Here is a 17715-nt window from a genome sequence, read left to right on the forward strand (position 1 = left end):
TTTATCTGAGTTCCCTCCTCAGGCATCTCAACAAAATATCAAAGAACTGAAACTGACCAGATCACCACATCCAGACAATGAAATGCTGGACCCCTCATTCACCATGATTGCTCCTTTATTCCTCCCTAGTTCCTGTTTTCTTACACATTGTTACAGTTCTTCCCTGTTATGTAAACCTCTAATTTTAGTCACTCAGAGAGTAATCTGAGATTGATCTCCCATCTCCTTGGCAGCAGCACTCAATTAAAGCCTTCTTCCTTGGCAATAATTGTTGTCTCAGTGATTGGCCTTCTGTGCAGCAAGCAGCACGGCCTAGACTGAACCCCTGGTGTTTCAGTAACAATCTCAGCTGGACTTCCTTGTCTGTTGGCTATGCCAGTTTGACAGTTGCCCTCAATAAGCCCCGAAATGCAGGTTAAAGCAGGTCTAAATCAGCCCCAAAATGAAGGCCACACTGAGTACAATGGCCAGGCTTCCCACATTTCTTACAGGAAGAACAGAGGAAGAAAATTTTGACCCAGCAGAGGGTAAGAAAAAATTTGACCCAGCTACAAGACAAGGGAAGGGTAAGTAATAAAAAGTATTTACCAACTTTTCCTTGAAATTTGTAACGTTCCTTACACACTGATGCATTTTATATACCAGCAGATACAGTGCTTACCTATAATTGTGAGAGCTCTGTACCTACCATTATGATCTCTTTTCAACAATTAACATTTTTTTTTTGTCCTTTCTTGTTTCTAGATCACACTGAAGACACCATAAAGTTTTCCGTTTTATTGTTCTTTGCAAAGATCCAGCTTCTGTTTCATTGATTAGTTCTAATGTTTTGGGGGAAATTTTGATTGTTTCTTGTAGGTTTTTGTTTTTATTTTGGCGTGGTTTTTTTTTTAATTGATTAAATTAAATAAGGGATCTTTGATCCTCAATATCACTTTGAGCACATCACAGAATGTTTTGTCAAATTTTACCATTATTTATTTTAATCTGCACTTGGTTTTCATTACTGTTTTTACACAAAGCTATTCAGGAGTGTTTGTACTTCATTTTAAGCTTTCAGGTGAAAACATGGAAAGGGAACTATCCTTTTCATGTTACTGTCTAGCTTTATTCAAATGAACTCATTTAATTAGCATTTCTTTATGCCCCAGTTAAATCAGTTTTGTAACTATCCCATGACTATGTGAAAAGTCTATAAATCCATATCCCATTCTTTTAGTTGGTCTTTGTTCGGGAACCATACCTTTTATTCACTTTTAGAAACTGCCATACCATTTTAAAAATAATATATGAAGCAAGCTTCCTTCCTTTCTTCCTCTCTTTTCTTCTCTCTGTTGCCCAGGCTGGAGTGTAGTTGGCTCGCTGCAGACTCCCTGCCTCCAGCTCCCATAATTCTCCTGCCTCGGCCTGCGGGCTGCCTGGGATTGCGGGCGCGCGCCACCACCCCTGCCTGGTTTTTGTCCTTTGGCTGGAGGTGGGATTTTGCCATGTTGGCCAGGCTGGTCTCCAGCTCCTGACCTCGAGTGGTCTGCCCGCCTCGGCCTCCCGAGGTGCTGGGACTGCAGACGGAGTCTCGCTCACTCGGTGCTCAGTGTTGCCCGGGCTGGAGTGCGGTGGCATGGTCTTGGCTCGCTGCAGCCTCCGCCTCCCAGCCGCCTGCCTTGGCCTCCCAGGGTGCTAGGATTGCAGCCTTTGCCCGGCCGCCGCCCCGTCTGGGGGGTGGGGAGCGTCTCTGCCCGGCCGCCCATCGCCTGGGATGTGAGGAGCGCCTCAGCCCGGCCGCCCCATCTGGGAAGTGGGGAGCGCCTCTGCCCGGCCGCCCCATCTGGGAAGTGAGGAGCGCCTCTGCCCGGCCGCCGCCCCGTCTAGGAAGTGAGGAGCAAGCGTCTCTGCCCGGCCGCCCTTCGTCTGGGATGTGAGGAGCGCCTCTGGCGGCCGCCCCGTCTGGGAAGTAAGGAGAGCCTCTGCCCGGCTGCCCCGTCTGGGAAAGACGGGAAGTGAGGAGCACCTCTGCCCGGCCGCTGCCCCGTCTGGGAAGTGAGGAGAGCCTCTGACCGGCCGCCGCCCATCGTCTGGGAAGTGAAGAGCGTCTCTGCCCGGCCATCCCGTCTGGGATGTGAGGAGCGCCTCTGCCCGGCCACCCATCGTCTGGGAAGTGAGGAGCGCCTCTGCCCGGCCACCCATCGTCTGGGAAGTGAGGAGTGCCTCTGCCCGGCCACCCATCGTCTGGGAAGTGAGGAGCGCCTCTGCCCGGCCGCCCCGTCTGGGAAGTGAGGAGCACCTCTGCCCGGCCGCCCATCGTCTGGTAAGTGGGGAGCGCCTCTGCCCGGACGCCCCCTCTGGGAGGTCTACCACGGAGGCCAGACGCAATGTGGGGGCTGGACGTGGTGGCTCACACCTGTAGTCCCAGCACTCCGGGAGGCCGAGGCGGGTTGATCACTTGAGGCTAGGAGTTCGAGACCAGCCTGGCCAACATGGCGAAACATATGAAAAATACAACAGACCAACCAACCAACCCAGCAACAACAAAACAGGTCTACCCTGGAGTCATACTCTAATTTTTTCTATTTTCCTCCCTTTCTGATCCTTTATCCCACTTTCTTTTTCTTCCTCTTCCTTCTCCTTTGTCAAACAGAGGATTGAGTTATTATCGTTGATCCATACAAAGTCCCTCTCTCATTTATTTTCTTTTAATTCCCACCCCCATTTCTATTCCCCGTCTTCCCATGTGCAACCTTCCTAATACGTTTGATATGCATCTTTTTGTTTGCATGTATTTTTAGAAAATGTTTGTTTTGTGTGCAAAAAAATAAAAAAATATTAAAAAAGAATAGAATAAACGCAAGTGATCAAATTAAAAAAAATAATAATAATACATGAAGCATGGTAATTTCTCCAATCTCCCCTTTTTTTTTTTTTTTTTTTTTTTTTTGAGACAGAGTCTCACTCTATTGCCAGGCTGGAAAGCAGTGGTGCAATCTCGGCTCACTGCAACCTCCACCTTCCAGGTTGAAGCAATTCTCCTGCCTCAGCCTCCTGAGTAACTGGAACTACAAGCACATGCCACCATGCCCAGCTAATTTTTGTATTTTTACAAAAATTTTTACAAAAATACAAAAATTAGTAGAGATGGGGTTTCACCATGTTGGCCAGGATGGTCTGGATCTCTTGACCTCATGATCCACTCGCCTCGATCTCCCAAAGTGCTGGGATTACAGGCGTAAGCTACCACACCCAGTCTCAAAATTTTTTTCAGTTCTTTCAAAAAGGTAACTCTAGGTGAATCATGATTTTTAAACGGAAACATACCACACAGAAAATCAGAAATTATTAGTCACTCTGATAGGCTTCAGCGCTTTTACCCATCGTTAGCTACAGCTATAAATGGAATATATCCTTGCAGGTCAGGAGCACAAATAATTTCTTCCTTTTCCTTAAAACAATAAATAAAACACAAGACAAAAAAAATAAAACGTTGCTCATGGCTGACTCCTCATGGAAAACAGCAGAATATATTAACTTTTTAAATTTTTTAAATTTAAATTCTCTCTATGCCTCTGTGTGCTTTGACAAAAGAATACAGTGGTATAACCAGCAAAATACAATGAAAACAGTTCTGTTGGGGAAACACTCCAGGATATTGGTCTCTGCAAAGATTATCTGAGTAAGACCTCAAAAGCACAAGCAGCCAAAGCAAAAATGGACAGATGGGGCCACAGCAAGCTAAAAAGCTTCTGCACAGCAAAGGAAACAATCAACAAAGTGAAGAGACAACCCACAAAATGTGAGATATTTGCAAACTAAGTATCTGACATGAGATTAATGACCAAAATACATAAAGAGTTCACACAACTTAATAGGGGGAAAATCCCTCATTTTTAAATGGGTAGAAGATCTCAATAGACACTTCTCAGAAGAAGACATACAAATGGCCAGCAGGTATATGAAAAAAATACTCAAATCATTAATCATCAAAGAAATGCAAATCAAAACCACAATGAGATACCATCTCACATCAGTTAAAATGGCTTACATCAAAATGACAAGCAATGAAGGATGCTGACGAGGATATGGAGAAAGGGGAGCCCCTAGACACTGGTGGTGGGAATGTAAATTAGCACAGCCACTATGGAGAACAGTATGGCGGTTTCTTAAAAAACTAAAAATAGAACTACCATAAGATTCATCAATCCCAATGCTGGGTCTACATCCAAAAGAAAGGAAATCAGTATATGGAAGAGATATCTAATAGTGCTGTAGTAAACATGGGACAGATTATTGCATTTATGGTAAACTCCCATGTTTACTGCAGCACTATTCACAGTAGCCAAGATATGGAATCAATCTAATTGCCCATCAAAGGATAAATGGATAAAGAAAACGTGGTATATATACACAAATGAATATTATTTAGCCATAAGAATGAAATACTGTCATTTGCAACAACAATAATAGAACTGGAAGACATTATGTTAAATGAAATAAGGCAAGCACAGAAAGACAAATATCACATGTTCTCACTCATATGTGCTAATGTGCTAGCTATAAAAAAGAAAATGAACTCATGGAGGTATAAAATAGAATGATGGTTACCAAAGGCTAGGAGGGGTAGTGGGGAGTGAGGGTTAAATAGGGACTGGTAAATAGGTACGAAAATGTAGCTAGATAGAAGGAATAAAATCTAGTGTTCAGTAGCATGGTAGGGTAACTATAGTTAACAATAACTTACTGTATATTTTAAAATAACTGAAAAATGGCATTGAAATATTCCTATCACAAAGAAATGGTAAATATTTGAGGTAAATGATACCTCAATTACTCTGATTTGATTATAACACATAGTATGCTTGTATCAAAATATCACGTCCCCATAAATATGAACTAATATGTATCCATAATTAAAAATTTTTAAATAACAAAATAGTTCCATCAAATAAAAAAAATCCCTAGTGCTTATTCACAATAGCAAAGACATGGAATCAACCCAAATGCCCATCAATGATAGACTGGATAAAGAAAATGTAGTACATATACACCAAGGAATACTATACAGCCATAAAAAGAAAAAAGATCATGTCTTTGCAGGGACATGGATGAAGCTGGAAGCCCTGATCCTCGGCAAACTAATGCAGGAACAGAAAACCAACCACCACACATTCTCACTTATAAGTGGCAGCTGAACAGTGAGAACACATGGACACAGGGAAGGGAACAACACACACTGGGGCCTGTCAGGGGAGGCTAGAGGGTTGTGGGGAGAGCATTAGAAAAAAGAGCTAATGCATGCTGGGCTTAAGCGATGGGTTAATAGGTGCAGCAAACCATCATAGCACACGTATATAACAAACTTGCACATCCTGCACATGTACCCCAAAACTTAAAAAATGATAAAATAAAAATCCCTAGTGCTATTTATACCCTTGTGGCCAAATTCTAGCCCAACACCTAGAAACTACTAATCTGTTCTCCATCCTTATAGTTTTACCATTTCCACAATACCATATAAATGCAATTAAAACAAAACAGCCTTTTTAGTCTGGCTTCTTCCATTCAATATAATATATTTGAAATTCATCCACTTTATTTTGTGATTTGATAATTGAGTCCTTTTCATTACTAAAGAGTATTCCATTGTATACATGTACATACAATTTGTTTATCCAGTCTCCAGCTGATGGGCATTTAGGACTATTTGCAGTTTTGAACAATTACCAAAAAAGAGGGAGAGAGAGAGCTGTTCTAAATACTTGCATATAAGGTTTTTGTGTGAACACAGACTTTCATCACACATAATACTTAGGAGTGAGATTGGTGGGTCATGTGATAAATGTGTTTTAATTTTTTTAAGCGCCAACTGTTTTCCAAGTAATATTTTGCAGCAAGAGGTGAGGGTTCCAGTTGCTCCTCATCCTCACCAGCATTTTGTATTGTTAGGTGTTTGTTTTCACTATTATAATAGGTGTGTAGTGGTATCTCATCACAGCATCTTTTGTCCCATCTTTTAATTAGGTTGTTTTCTTATTGTTGAGGTTTAAGAATCTTTATATATTCTGGATAAAGGTATTTGCCAGATATGTGAATATCTCCCTAAGATAAAACTGGCCTCACAACACAAACTGGAAAGTGTTCCCTCTTCCGGTGGAGATGGTACAGAATTGGTATTATGTCTCCCTTAATTGTTTAATTAAATTTGTCAGTGAAACCACGCAGGCCTGAAGTTTTCTTTATTGGGAGGTTTTTGTTTTTGTTTTTGAGATGGAGTCTCACTTCATCGCCCAGACTGGAGTGCAGTGGCACGATCTCAGCTCACTGCAACCTCCACCTCCTGGGTTCAAGCAATTCTCTTGCTTCAGCCTCCCATGTAGCTAGGACTACAGGCACATGCCACCACATCCAGCTAATTTTTGTATTTTTAGTAGAGACGAGGTTTTACCATGTTGGCCAGGCTGGTCTCGAACTCCTGGCCTCAGGTCATCAGGCCACCTTGGCCTCCCAAAGTGCTAGGATTATAGGGTGTGAGCCACTGCGCCCAGCCTGTTGGGAGGTTTTAAAATATAAATTATATTTATTTAATAGCTATAGGACTATTCAGGTTATCTATTTCATCTTAAGTGAATTTTTGGTAGTTTGTGTTGCTCAAGGACTTTTTCCCTTTCATGCCCAGAGAGTTGCTTGCAGTAATCTCTTATTATACTTTGAGTATCTATTGTGTCTGTAATGGTATCTTCTCTTTCATTCTTGATATTAGCAAATCCATTCTTCTTTTCATTCTTTGTCAGTCTGGCTAAAAGTTCATTGATTCCATTCATCACTTAAAAATCCAGCTTTTGGTTTCACTGATTTTCATTATTGCTTGTGTTCAATTTCATTGATTTCTACTTTAATCTTTATTATCTCCTTCATCTGCTTACTTTGGGTTTAACTTGTTCTTTCGCCAGTTTCTTTAGATGGGCGTTTAGATTCATAATTTACAACTTTCTTCTTGTCTCTCTTGGTGCTTTCAAGATTTTCTCTTTGTTGGCCAGGTGCGGTGGCTCATGCCTGTAATCCCAGCACTTTGGGAGGCCGAGGCAGGTGGATCACCTGAGGTCAGGAGTTCGAGACCAGTCTGACCAACATGCAGAAACCCTGTCTCTACTAAAAATACAAAAAATTAGTCAGGCATGGTGGCACATGCCTGTAATCCAGCTACTTGGGAGGCTGAGGCAGGAGAATCGCTTGAACCTGGGAGGCAGAAGTTGCAGTAAGCTGAGATCATGTCATTGCACTCTAGCCTGGGCAACAAGAGCGACACTTCATCTCAAAAAAAAAAAAAAAAAAAAAAAGATTTCTCTTTGTTTCTCAGCAATTTTAGTACTGTGGCTAGGTGTGACTCTTTGTATTTAAACTTGAAGTGCATTGAGGTTTTTGGATGTGCAAATTGATGTTTCTCATCAAACTAGAAATTTTCCAGCCAATCGTTCTTCAAACATATTTTCTGCTCCTTTGTCTCCTCTTGTTCTGGTACCCCCATTACACATATGTTGGTGCACTTAATGGTATTCCACATTTCCCTGAGGCAATGTTCATTTTTCTGCATTCTTTTTTCACTCTCTTCTTTGGCCTGCATAATCTCTATCAATCTATCTTCAAGTTCACTGAATCTTCTGCCAGTTCAAATCTATTGCTGAGCCCCTATGGTGAATTTTTCACTTTGGTTATATGGTTTAACACTATAATTTCCATCTGCTTTTTTTTTTTTTTTTTTTGCTTTTTTAGAGATGGGGGTCTCACTATGTTGCCCAGGCTGGAGTACAGTGGCTATGCCTCCTGAGGAGCTGAAACTACAGGTGCATGCCACTGTGCCCAGCTCTGGTTCTTTTTTATAATTTAAATCTCTTTATGATATTCTGTATTTGATGTGATATGGTCATCACAGCTTTCTGTTTTTTGTTTTTTTGTTTTTTCAGATGGAGTCTCACTCTGTCGCCCAGGCTGGAGTGCAATGGTGCGATCTCAGCTCTCTGCAACCTCCACTTCCCAGGTTCAAGTGATCCTCCTGCCGCAGCTTCCCAAGTAGCTGGGACTACAGGTGTGCGCCACCATACCCAACTAATTTTTTGTATTTTTAGTAGAGATGGGGTTTCACTATGTTAGCCAGGATGGTCTTGATCTCTTGACCTCGTGATCCGCCCACCTCAGCCTCCCAAAGTGCTGGGATTACAGGCATGAGCCACTGCACCTGGCCCATCACAGTTTTCTTTACTTCTTTAAACATCGTTTCCTTTAGTTCTTTGAACACATTTGTAATGGCTATTTTGAAGCCTTTGTTAAATCTGGTCTCTCAGCTCTCTCACAGGCCATTTCTGTTGCATAATTTTTCTCTCTATAAGGGCCATACTTTCCTGTTTCTTTGCATGTCTTATAATTTTTTTCTTGAAACTTGGACATTTTAGGTAATACAATGTAGCAACTTTGGACACTGATTCCCCTCTCCATGAGTAATTTTAATTGTTTTCATTTGTTTATTTGATTAGTGGCTTGGCTAGACTATTTCATAAAGTATATTTCTCCCACAGGGTGAAGACTTTGGAATCACCCCTCAGTGTATGCAGCCTTGGGCATGCATACAGTCACCTGTGATGACAGTGGATTTGGCAGGGCTCCTCTGTTTTTTCCCCTTATCTTTCTGTCAAACTGTAAATCTAATTTGATATGACACCCAGCTATTATGTCTACTAATTGCTGGCTGTTTGTTCTATTATTTTCAACAATACCCTGGTCATAAATTGCTCCATAGCCTGATCCAATTAAATTCAGGCAGGGGTAGATGCTGAGGTAGTCTCTGAGGATTGTTCTGATCCCAGGAGGACTCTTCTTAGCTGTCGCTGTCCCTGGTTCTCTCTGGTGAATGTACTAGCCTGTGGTTTCGCTTATTGCTGTTAATTAGTAGGAACCACCAGACTCCTCTTTAAAATCTCCATTGTTTTCTACAGCATCCTTAGGTTTGAACTTCCCAACACTGTTTCCATTAGTCCATTTCTTTGAGGAGAGCTTCTGATCTCACTGGTTTTCAGACTGCCTCTCCCCCTGTGCAAAAATCTATGAGCTACTACACTGGGCACTGTGCAGAGGGATAGCTTTCTTGTTCCCAGTTTGCATCTCTTGGAGTGAAATCTCTATCCTATGAACAAGTCAAGGTAAGGACAATGAAAGCCACAGTATTCTTGACCTACTGTGTCTGAGGCAGAGCTTCTGCCCTGTCAGTCTTGGCTGAGTGGAGGAAGAGAGCCCTTTCCCCCAACCACTAAGCTGCACTCACCAGGAATTTAGCCACCTCCACTCAGACTTCAAAGGGATAAGAAATGCTGGCAGCATGCCCCTCCCAATACGATACTGTATCCCTTGACTGGGAGCTGAGGGGAGAGAAACTTCATCTTCTTTGCCACACCCACGGGGAATGGAATTTCTGTGAAGCTGAGCTGGAGGAGGAACAGGGGAAAAGTGAAAGCAAGTCATGGTTCAAGTGCCAAAACTCTTGCTGTTCTTACCAAGCTGTAGTTGATTTTCTTGAATAAATGTCTTCATTTGCTCTATGCCTTTAGGACAATTTCCAGAGACTTTTAATTACCAATTACCAATTATGCTTGTTTTGCTAGGGAGCACATCTGTGGAGCTCCTCATGCTACCATTCTAGAAACAGAATCCCCCTCTTCTTTTCTAAAATAAGTATTTCATGCTGTAAATTTCCCAATGAAACCTACTTGGGCTACATCCCACACATTTTGATATGTTGTGTTGTCATTTTAAAATATTTTCTCATTTCCCTTAAGATTTTTTCTTTTACCCCTGGATTATTTAGAAGTGTGTTGTTTAATTTCTAAATATTTGTGGATTTCCCAAATAATTTGTTAACAATCTCTAGTTTAATTCTCTATGATCTGAAAAATTATTATCTTAATAATTATAATTATATTGTGAGGTTCTGAAAAATGGCGATGCTTGTTTGTTTGTCTCAGTGGACAATCAACTGCGTTCAGATCAGTCTGCAAATTCCATCTCTCCTACGGACAGTAGCTCTGGTGTCAGTTCCAAGTTTGAAGTCTTTACTATGTCATTTGAGTCTGCCTCTCACATGTACCACTCAGGGGGTGGTCTGGGACTAGGGCAATAGTTTACATCACAGTTCAGTTCTCTAAGACTTCTATGAGACTATGATTTGGGGGGTATGTTCCACACATGTCCACCTTGGAGAAAGACTGGAACTTGTATGGTTCATACACAGACTAGCAATCCCCTTCTCCCACTCTTCCCATTCCTGGATTTCCCTCCATACTCTCTGGCTTTGAGAGCTTCCTTCTCAGTCCCACTGGCCAAACTCTGAAGGAACCTCATTGCACTATTGTACAGTTCCATGTGACCAGGCATACTCTCAGAGGAAAGTATAATCGCAAGCGAAAAGACATGGGAAAAAAAAGTATATAAAATGTTCCTCCCATATTCTTTGCATGAAGATAGGTTTCTTTTATCTGTTGATCTAGCCAAACAGATGGGCGCTAACTGCTGCCCTTATACCACGATAGCATAGTTTTTCCACTGGGGCTGGTCTAGAGGCAGGGCCAGGAAAGAAAAAAAAAAAAATCCCCTCACATTCTTCCATTCTCCCACTTCTCTGGCCAAAAAGATGGGCTGCTCTGTAAGTTTCTGCCATCCACGCCTGCTACACAATCGCTCAATTTGGCCCACCCTGGAGTCAAAGCTGGGAGTTAAGGAAGAAAAAAACACAAACAGAAAACCAGGAAACTTCCTGCCACTGTATCAGTGATTCTTCATATTCCAACTTCCCTCTCAATCGGCCTGTTATTATTGACTTTTCAGAGTCCCCAGGTGGTTCGCTTTTTGTATTTTGTCCAGAATTCTTGGTTGTGGGAGAACCTGGCTGTAATAGATTTACTCATGGCCAGAAGTTTACATTCACTTTTAAAAGAAATAAATGTCAACTTCTCAAATAAAACTCTGAATATAGTTACACTCCTATTTAAAAAAACACTTAAAATGTTAAGAAAATAAGTGCTGATATTTTACCATGGGGAATTATCAGTTACCATTTTGAGTAGATACTTCCAGATATTTTTACACTCTAGAGAAAGACATTTGTCTTATCAAAGTATTAATTTTTTATGTAAACCACTCTCATAACTCTTCTTCATTTGGGTAACTTTATCCTAGTCTCAAAATATGACACTTTCACTCATTTGTGGAAAACTACAGCCAAATGAGAAGCCTAAAATATCAGAATGTTCAGCTCAGTTTCTCTCCAAGACCACTGTGTAGTATGAAATGGACAGGAGTCAGGCACGGTGGTGTGCACCACCAGCTACTCAAGAGGCTGAGGCAAGAGGATCACTTGAACCCATGAGTTCAAGGCTGCAGTGAGCTATGATCATGCCACTGCACTTGATAGCCTTGGTGACAGAACAAGACCTTGTCTCTAAAAAAAAGAAAAAAAAAGAAAATGGGCAGGTTTCTAACCTACATGAAAAAAAAACATGAAATTGCCTAAAATAAAACTAGATAAGACAGCTGAAATTAGATGCTTACTTAATGAGAATTGTCCCAACTAATCATACCACAAAGTACCCCATTAATGAACACAACATATTTCCCTTCTCCGTAACCTTAAGTAAAATTACAATAAAGACCCATGAAGAAGAGGAAAAGAAAAGAAAGAGAAAAAAAGAGAAGAGAAAGGAGAAAAAGGAAAAAATAAGAAAAGAGACTACAAATCTCTGTGTAATTAGAATTGCAAAGAAAATATTATCAATTCAATTATCACACAAGAGTAACATAATTTTCTTAGGATAAAAGTTGGTCTTTCTATGTATGGTCATTTTTCTTTTAAACCATCAGTCAGTAATGACCATGATTTTTAGTGCTACAATTTAAAAGCTTCATTCAATGGAAGATTTCAATTGTGTCAGAAAGCTAATTTTTCCCATCCACTTCTATACCTATAAAGTAGATAAAGGGATTTAAATTCAAAGGGAAACAGGATGCTTAACTTGTTTCATGATTGTGATTTCATGAATGTTAATATTACATGCCTCACTTATCAAAGAAAATTCACAAGCACATTCTAGAAACCAGAATGTACATACTTATGACTTTTTTCTACTACCTTAAAACTGTAGCACTTTAAAAAGGAAGCTACAAATAATTCCTAGTCAACATCAAAAACTTCCAATATTCCTGACATAGATCTTAAGATATTACATTAATTGCAAAATAAATAATACAATCTAAAACTTGAAAAACCAAATAAGACATAATTTTTAAAGTTTTTTTTCAAATGGGTACACACATAGTGTTTCACAATGATCCATGAGTCACTAAAGGGAGAATGTTCCAAAGCCTCCATCCATGCAAGTACTCAAATGAACTTACGAATAGCGAATACCCACAGCACAACCATTCAGCTTGTGACTTAGAGAGTCAGACACAAAATAGGTATACAATATATTGAGTAAGCAAGAAAGCGTCACAAAAACTAAATGTTGAAAAAGTTAAATATTAAGAAAAAATACAAGAGAAAAATATCGTTGCTAGTTTTTAATAAATAAATCTCTATTTGAATTATGTATTCTTAGAAAAAATACTAACATACTCCTGGGAAAATAAAGAATATATTTGAGAATTTGATTTCTGGGAAAATAAAGAATATATTTGGGAAAAACTTGATTTTTTAACAAAAACTAGAAAATTCAAATTCTACAACATCTAAGGCATCTGAATGAAGGTGTTGACAGTAACACCAGTAATATAAAAAATGTATCCGTAGTCCAGAGCACAAAAATTAACTCTGGCTACTAATGGATCACTCAGAGGAAGAAAGAAAACAAGCCAGTCACACATTCTCATACAAAACTAAAATCAAAGCAAAATCTAAGCTTTCTAATAAATTGAATACTTAAATTATTCTACTTAAAGAGATACAGCTCAGCCTGATTAATGCCTATATGGTATAAATATATAAAAATACAAGACTTTTATATTTTACAGTTAGTGTATTTGAACAATAAAAATGCGAACAAAACCCTAGACAGACCTACTTTTAAGGTATTACCTCACAATATCTTAAATGTTTTATTTTAATTTTATTATACCAAGGAAAGATTTAATTCTCAAAACAGTTAAACAACCGTGAAAAGTACTCTATGTGCTAAGTAATGTATATCATGTTTCAAGTGGCTAAGGGCAAAGGCGAGTTTAAAAGGATAGCTCCAGAATTTTCTTTTCCACTTTGATGTTGCTCTCTGGCAAAAGGAATTTGTCTTTCTGAAGGATTTCCTGTGCTCTTCTCCCACACTGGTAACAGCACTTCCCTCCAATGGCAACTTCCCCTGCACCTTAACACATGAAAATGTTTTTCTTTTGATTTATTATCCTTCTCTCATCAATTCTACTTCTCTCTTTCTCTAGAAAACTCCCAAAATTAATAGGAGGCCCACATTACTTTAATTTCCTATCCATTTCCCAACCTTCTAACTGTGCCCATTCCATGAGCCAGACATCCTCCCTCACTCTGCTCTCCACCCAGACCTCCTGACTTTCTGAGCTCTCCAAAGATTAGAGCTGTCCTAGTCTCTGGGCGCAGCTGCCTCCTCAAACAGTGTGACTCCAACATATACCTCCAGCTCTTGACTCTCAAGAAGCTCTAGGCCTTGAACTACCCCATTTAACCTTACCAGTTTTCAAACTCCACTATCTAAATTAAAACCGTTAAAATTGGTTACCAGTTTTCAAACTCCACTATCTAAATTAAAACCGTTAAAATGGGTCCGCCCTCATCTGACAGTCAATTAACTGACAAAAGGCCAACGTTTCCGTTTCTCAGAACCAAGCCTTTAGGTGTCCTTCAGTTCAGCCTTTCAGTCACTTAGCACATTTTACTCTCTCAAAAGTTTTTCCTTTTTACCTTTCCCTCCTCCCAGCAATCACACTAACATGCAGTCCACTATAAAGACCTAAAACAGCCAGGCGTGATGGCCCACACTTGTAATCCCAGCACTCTGGGAGGCCGACGTGGGCAGATCACCTGAAGGTCGGGAGTTCGAGACCAGCCTGACCAACATGGTGAAACCCCCGTCTCTACTAGAAATACAAAAATTAGCCAGGCATGGTGGCACGCACCTGTAATCCCAGCTACTTGGGAGGCTGAGGCAGGAGGATTGCTTGAACCCGGGAGGTGGAGGTTGCAGTGAGCCACGATAGCACCACTGCACTCCAGCCTGTGTGACACAACAAAATTCTATCTCAAAAAAAAAAAAAAAAAAAAAGAAGAAGAAGAAAAAGAAAAAAAAAAGACCTAAAAGATAATCAGGACCTTGTCTCCATTTCTACTCATATCCAATAGAACTTTCATATTCCCACCAAGTCAATTTCCCTAAAGCACTGCTTTCATTAAAGATCATTATTAGTAGGAAGTTTTTAAGTTTTTTGAAATAACAATCCCTAATGTCAGTGAATAGGTGGAAAATGGACAACTGATATACTGCTGGTCGAAGAAAATGGACAACTGATACGGCTGGTTGAAACTGATATGAACTTTCTGGAAGACAATGTAACAAAGGTGTAATGTAAGTTAAGAAAGCAACCAAATATGTATAAAAAGATTCTTATACGGAATTTTACTGCAAAATTACTTGTGTTAAACAAACTGGCAGCAATTCAGATGTCCAAAAATAGCAGAACACTTAAAAAGTTTATGGAATATCCATCCAAAAGAAAAATAAATGCTACCATTCACAGTCATTTATATAGAATTCTTATAAACTCATATAAAATGTTAAATTGCATATAAGATAGCATTTATAATAAATTTTGTTGAATCTTATAAAAACACACAGAAAAAAGGGAGGAAAAGGTATGTTATATAACAAAATGTTAACACAGGTCTCTGTTGATTTTTATTCCTCTGATTTTCTATATTTTTCAAATTATAAATTATTTTTATAATAAAACATATTCTAAAATCATTTTAAGCACTTTTTGTTGTTTCCTCAAAGCATTTAAACAGTTAACCATCAGAGTGAACATGCAACCTACAGAATGGGAGAAAATTTTTGCAACCTACTCATCTGACAAAGGGCTAATATCCAGAATCTACAATGAACTCAAACAAATTTACAAGAAAAAAACAAACAACCCCATCAAAAAGTGGGCAAAGGACATGAACAGACACTTCTCAAAAGAAGACATTTATGCAGCCAAAAAACACATGAAGAAATGCTCATCATCACTGGCCATCAGAGAAATGCAAATCAAAACCACAGTGAGATACCATCTCACACCAGTTAGAATGGCCATCATTAAAAAATCAGGAAACAACAGGTGCTGGAGAGGATGTGGAGAAATAGGAACACTTTTACACTGTTGGTGGGACTGTAAACTAGTTCAACCATTGTGGAAGTCAGTGTGGCGATTCCTCAGGGATCTAGAACTAGAAATACCATTTGACCCAGCCATCCCATTACTGGGTATATACCCAAAGGACTATAAATCATGCTGCTATAAAGACACATGCACATGTATGTTTATTGTGGCACTATTCACAATAGCAAAGACTTGGAACCAACCCAAATGTCCAACAACGATAGACTGGATTAAGAAAATGTGGCACATATACACCATGGAATACTATGCAGCCGTAAAAAATGATGAGATTGTGTCCTTTGTAGGGACATGGATGAAACTGGAAAACATCATTCTCAGTAAACTATCGCAAGGACAAAAAACCAAACACCGCATGTTCTCACTCATAGGTGGGAATTGAACAATGAGAACTCATGGACACAGGAAGGGGAACATCACACTCCGGGGACTGTTGTGGGGTTGGGGGAGGGCGGAGGGACAGCATTAGGAGATATACCTAATGCTAAATGACGAGTTAATGGGTGCAGGAAATCAACATGGCACATGTATACATATGTAACAAACCTGCACATTGTGCACACGTACCCTAAAACCTAAAGTATAATAATAATAAAAATAAATAAATAAAAATAAAAATAAAAAAATAAAAAAAGCATTTAAACAGTTAGCATTTATGTAAAGTGAAATGAGAAAAAAAAAATCCAGGGCTCAATATTGCCTAAAATTTAAAAGCTAAACTTCTCAATTTAGCATTCAAAGCTCCAATGCAACGCAGCCTGACACAGTGCCCACAGATTCCATACATAAATTCCAAACACCCAATCACAACAGCTCACATACCCCACATCTTTCTTCGTGCCTATTTCTGCCTCCAATTCCCACTTCTCTACCTCACCAAATACGTTCACGACCCTCAGCCTCTATAAGCTGTTTTCCATAACAGCTGCTCATCCATGGGGTCCCCTTGAGTGTTTTTAACCCAAATGGCTGTGTTGCTTCAAGTTCTCCCTTCCCTCCCCTCCACCTCGGGTGACTCACATAACTCATCTTGGTATTCTACCATATACTAACTTTAATTATTATTTATTATTATTTAACTATTTCATGTGTATATCTCTTATTTCACACATAAGAAAGTTAGCTTGTTGGAGACAGGGACTATTTTATGTTTGTTCAGAATGTTATTTATTTCCTATACTTAAGCTCTTCTCAAGGCCACACAGTAACATATATCTAACATCCAACGTTCACTGAATAAAATCAAATTAGTTCAGATATTATCCACATACAATATGATTTTGACACATCTATATATACATAAAGCAAATACTTTTTTTTACCCCAAGATTCCAACTATTAAGGCGAGCTTCAATGTCACTATCATCCAAAGAAACAGGAGATTTTTTCGAATAAGCTTCCTGAAATACAAAAGGGAAAAAGGAAGAGGAGAGGAAGGAAAGATGGAAGAAATAAAAGGAAAAGATGGAAAAGATAAAAGGGGAAAAGATAGAAGAGATAAAAGGGGAAATAAAGAGGAAGGACAGGAAAGAAGGGAGGAAGGAAGGAAAAAAGGAAAGAAGGAAGAAAGGAAGGGAGGAAAAGAAGGGAAAGCGGAGGAAGAGAGGGAGGAAAAGAAGAGAAAGAAGTGGGAAGGGAGGGAGAAAAAAAGGACAAAATACATGTCATTCAGCGCAATGAGAGTTTTGTGTGCTTGTCTGGTAATGCTGTATTGCCCTCAAAGGAAAGGATTAGGTTACAACTGAACTAGAGTTCTTAGTTCTAAGTAATGACTGCTTAGGGCTATGTGCTGCCTTAACAACATATTCACACAGTAACTAGATTTCAAAAAAAAAAAAAAATTAAAAATCAATCCAGGCTCTTCTCTTTAAGTTCTTTTACAAAAAGTTTTAATTGTGGCATACCACAGTAGCTTTAAAGTATGTTGTGGGGGACAGGGGCGACATGAAAAGATGAATTATTCTCATAAAAAATAGTTAACAGGGAAGTTTTGTGCTGATGTCCAAGAAGCTCTTTGTTCTTAAATTAATTCTCACCCATACACTGAATATAAAGATAAATAATCTTTGGACTCACATCATAAAAACACAATTATGGTTGGGCACGGTGGCTCATGCCTGTAATCCTAGCACTTTGGGAGTCCAAGGCGGGTGGATCACGAGGTCAGGAGATCAAGACCATCCTGGCTAACACAGTGAAACCCCGTCTCTACTAAAAATACAAAAAATTAGCCAGGCGTGGTGGTGGGCACCTGTAATCCCAGCTACTCAGGAGGCTGAGGCAGGA

At 39.6% G+C, this 17715-nt stretch overlaps 1 protein-coding gene across 6 annotated transcripts in view; it reads right to left on the minus strand.

Moving 5' to 3' along the window:
* Positions 1–17715, minus strand: part of CEP112 (centrosomal protein 112) — a 556849-nt gene that overhangs the window by 476477 nt on the left and 62657 nt on the right. For all 6 annotated transcript variants that reach the window (XM_030800677.1, XM_030800675.1, XM_030800674.1 and 3 more), the window contains one exon: positions 16752–16829. In XM_030800677.1, coding sequence (XP_030656537.1) covers positions 16752–16829 — 78 coding nt within the window. The remainder of the gene's footprint in view (positions 1–16751; positions 16830–17715) is intronic.

The sequence above is a fragment of the Nomascus leucogenys genome, chromosome 19 (assembly GCF_006542625.1).
Source record: "Nomascus leucogenys isolate Asia chromosome 19, Asia_NLE_v1, whole genome shotgun sequence".
NCBI lineage: Eukaryota > Metazoa > Chordata > Mammalia > Primates > Hylobatidae > Nomascus > Nomascus leucogenys.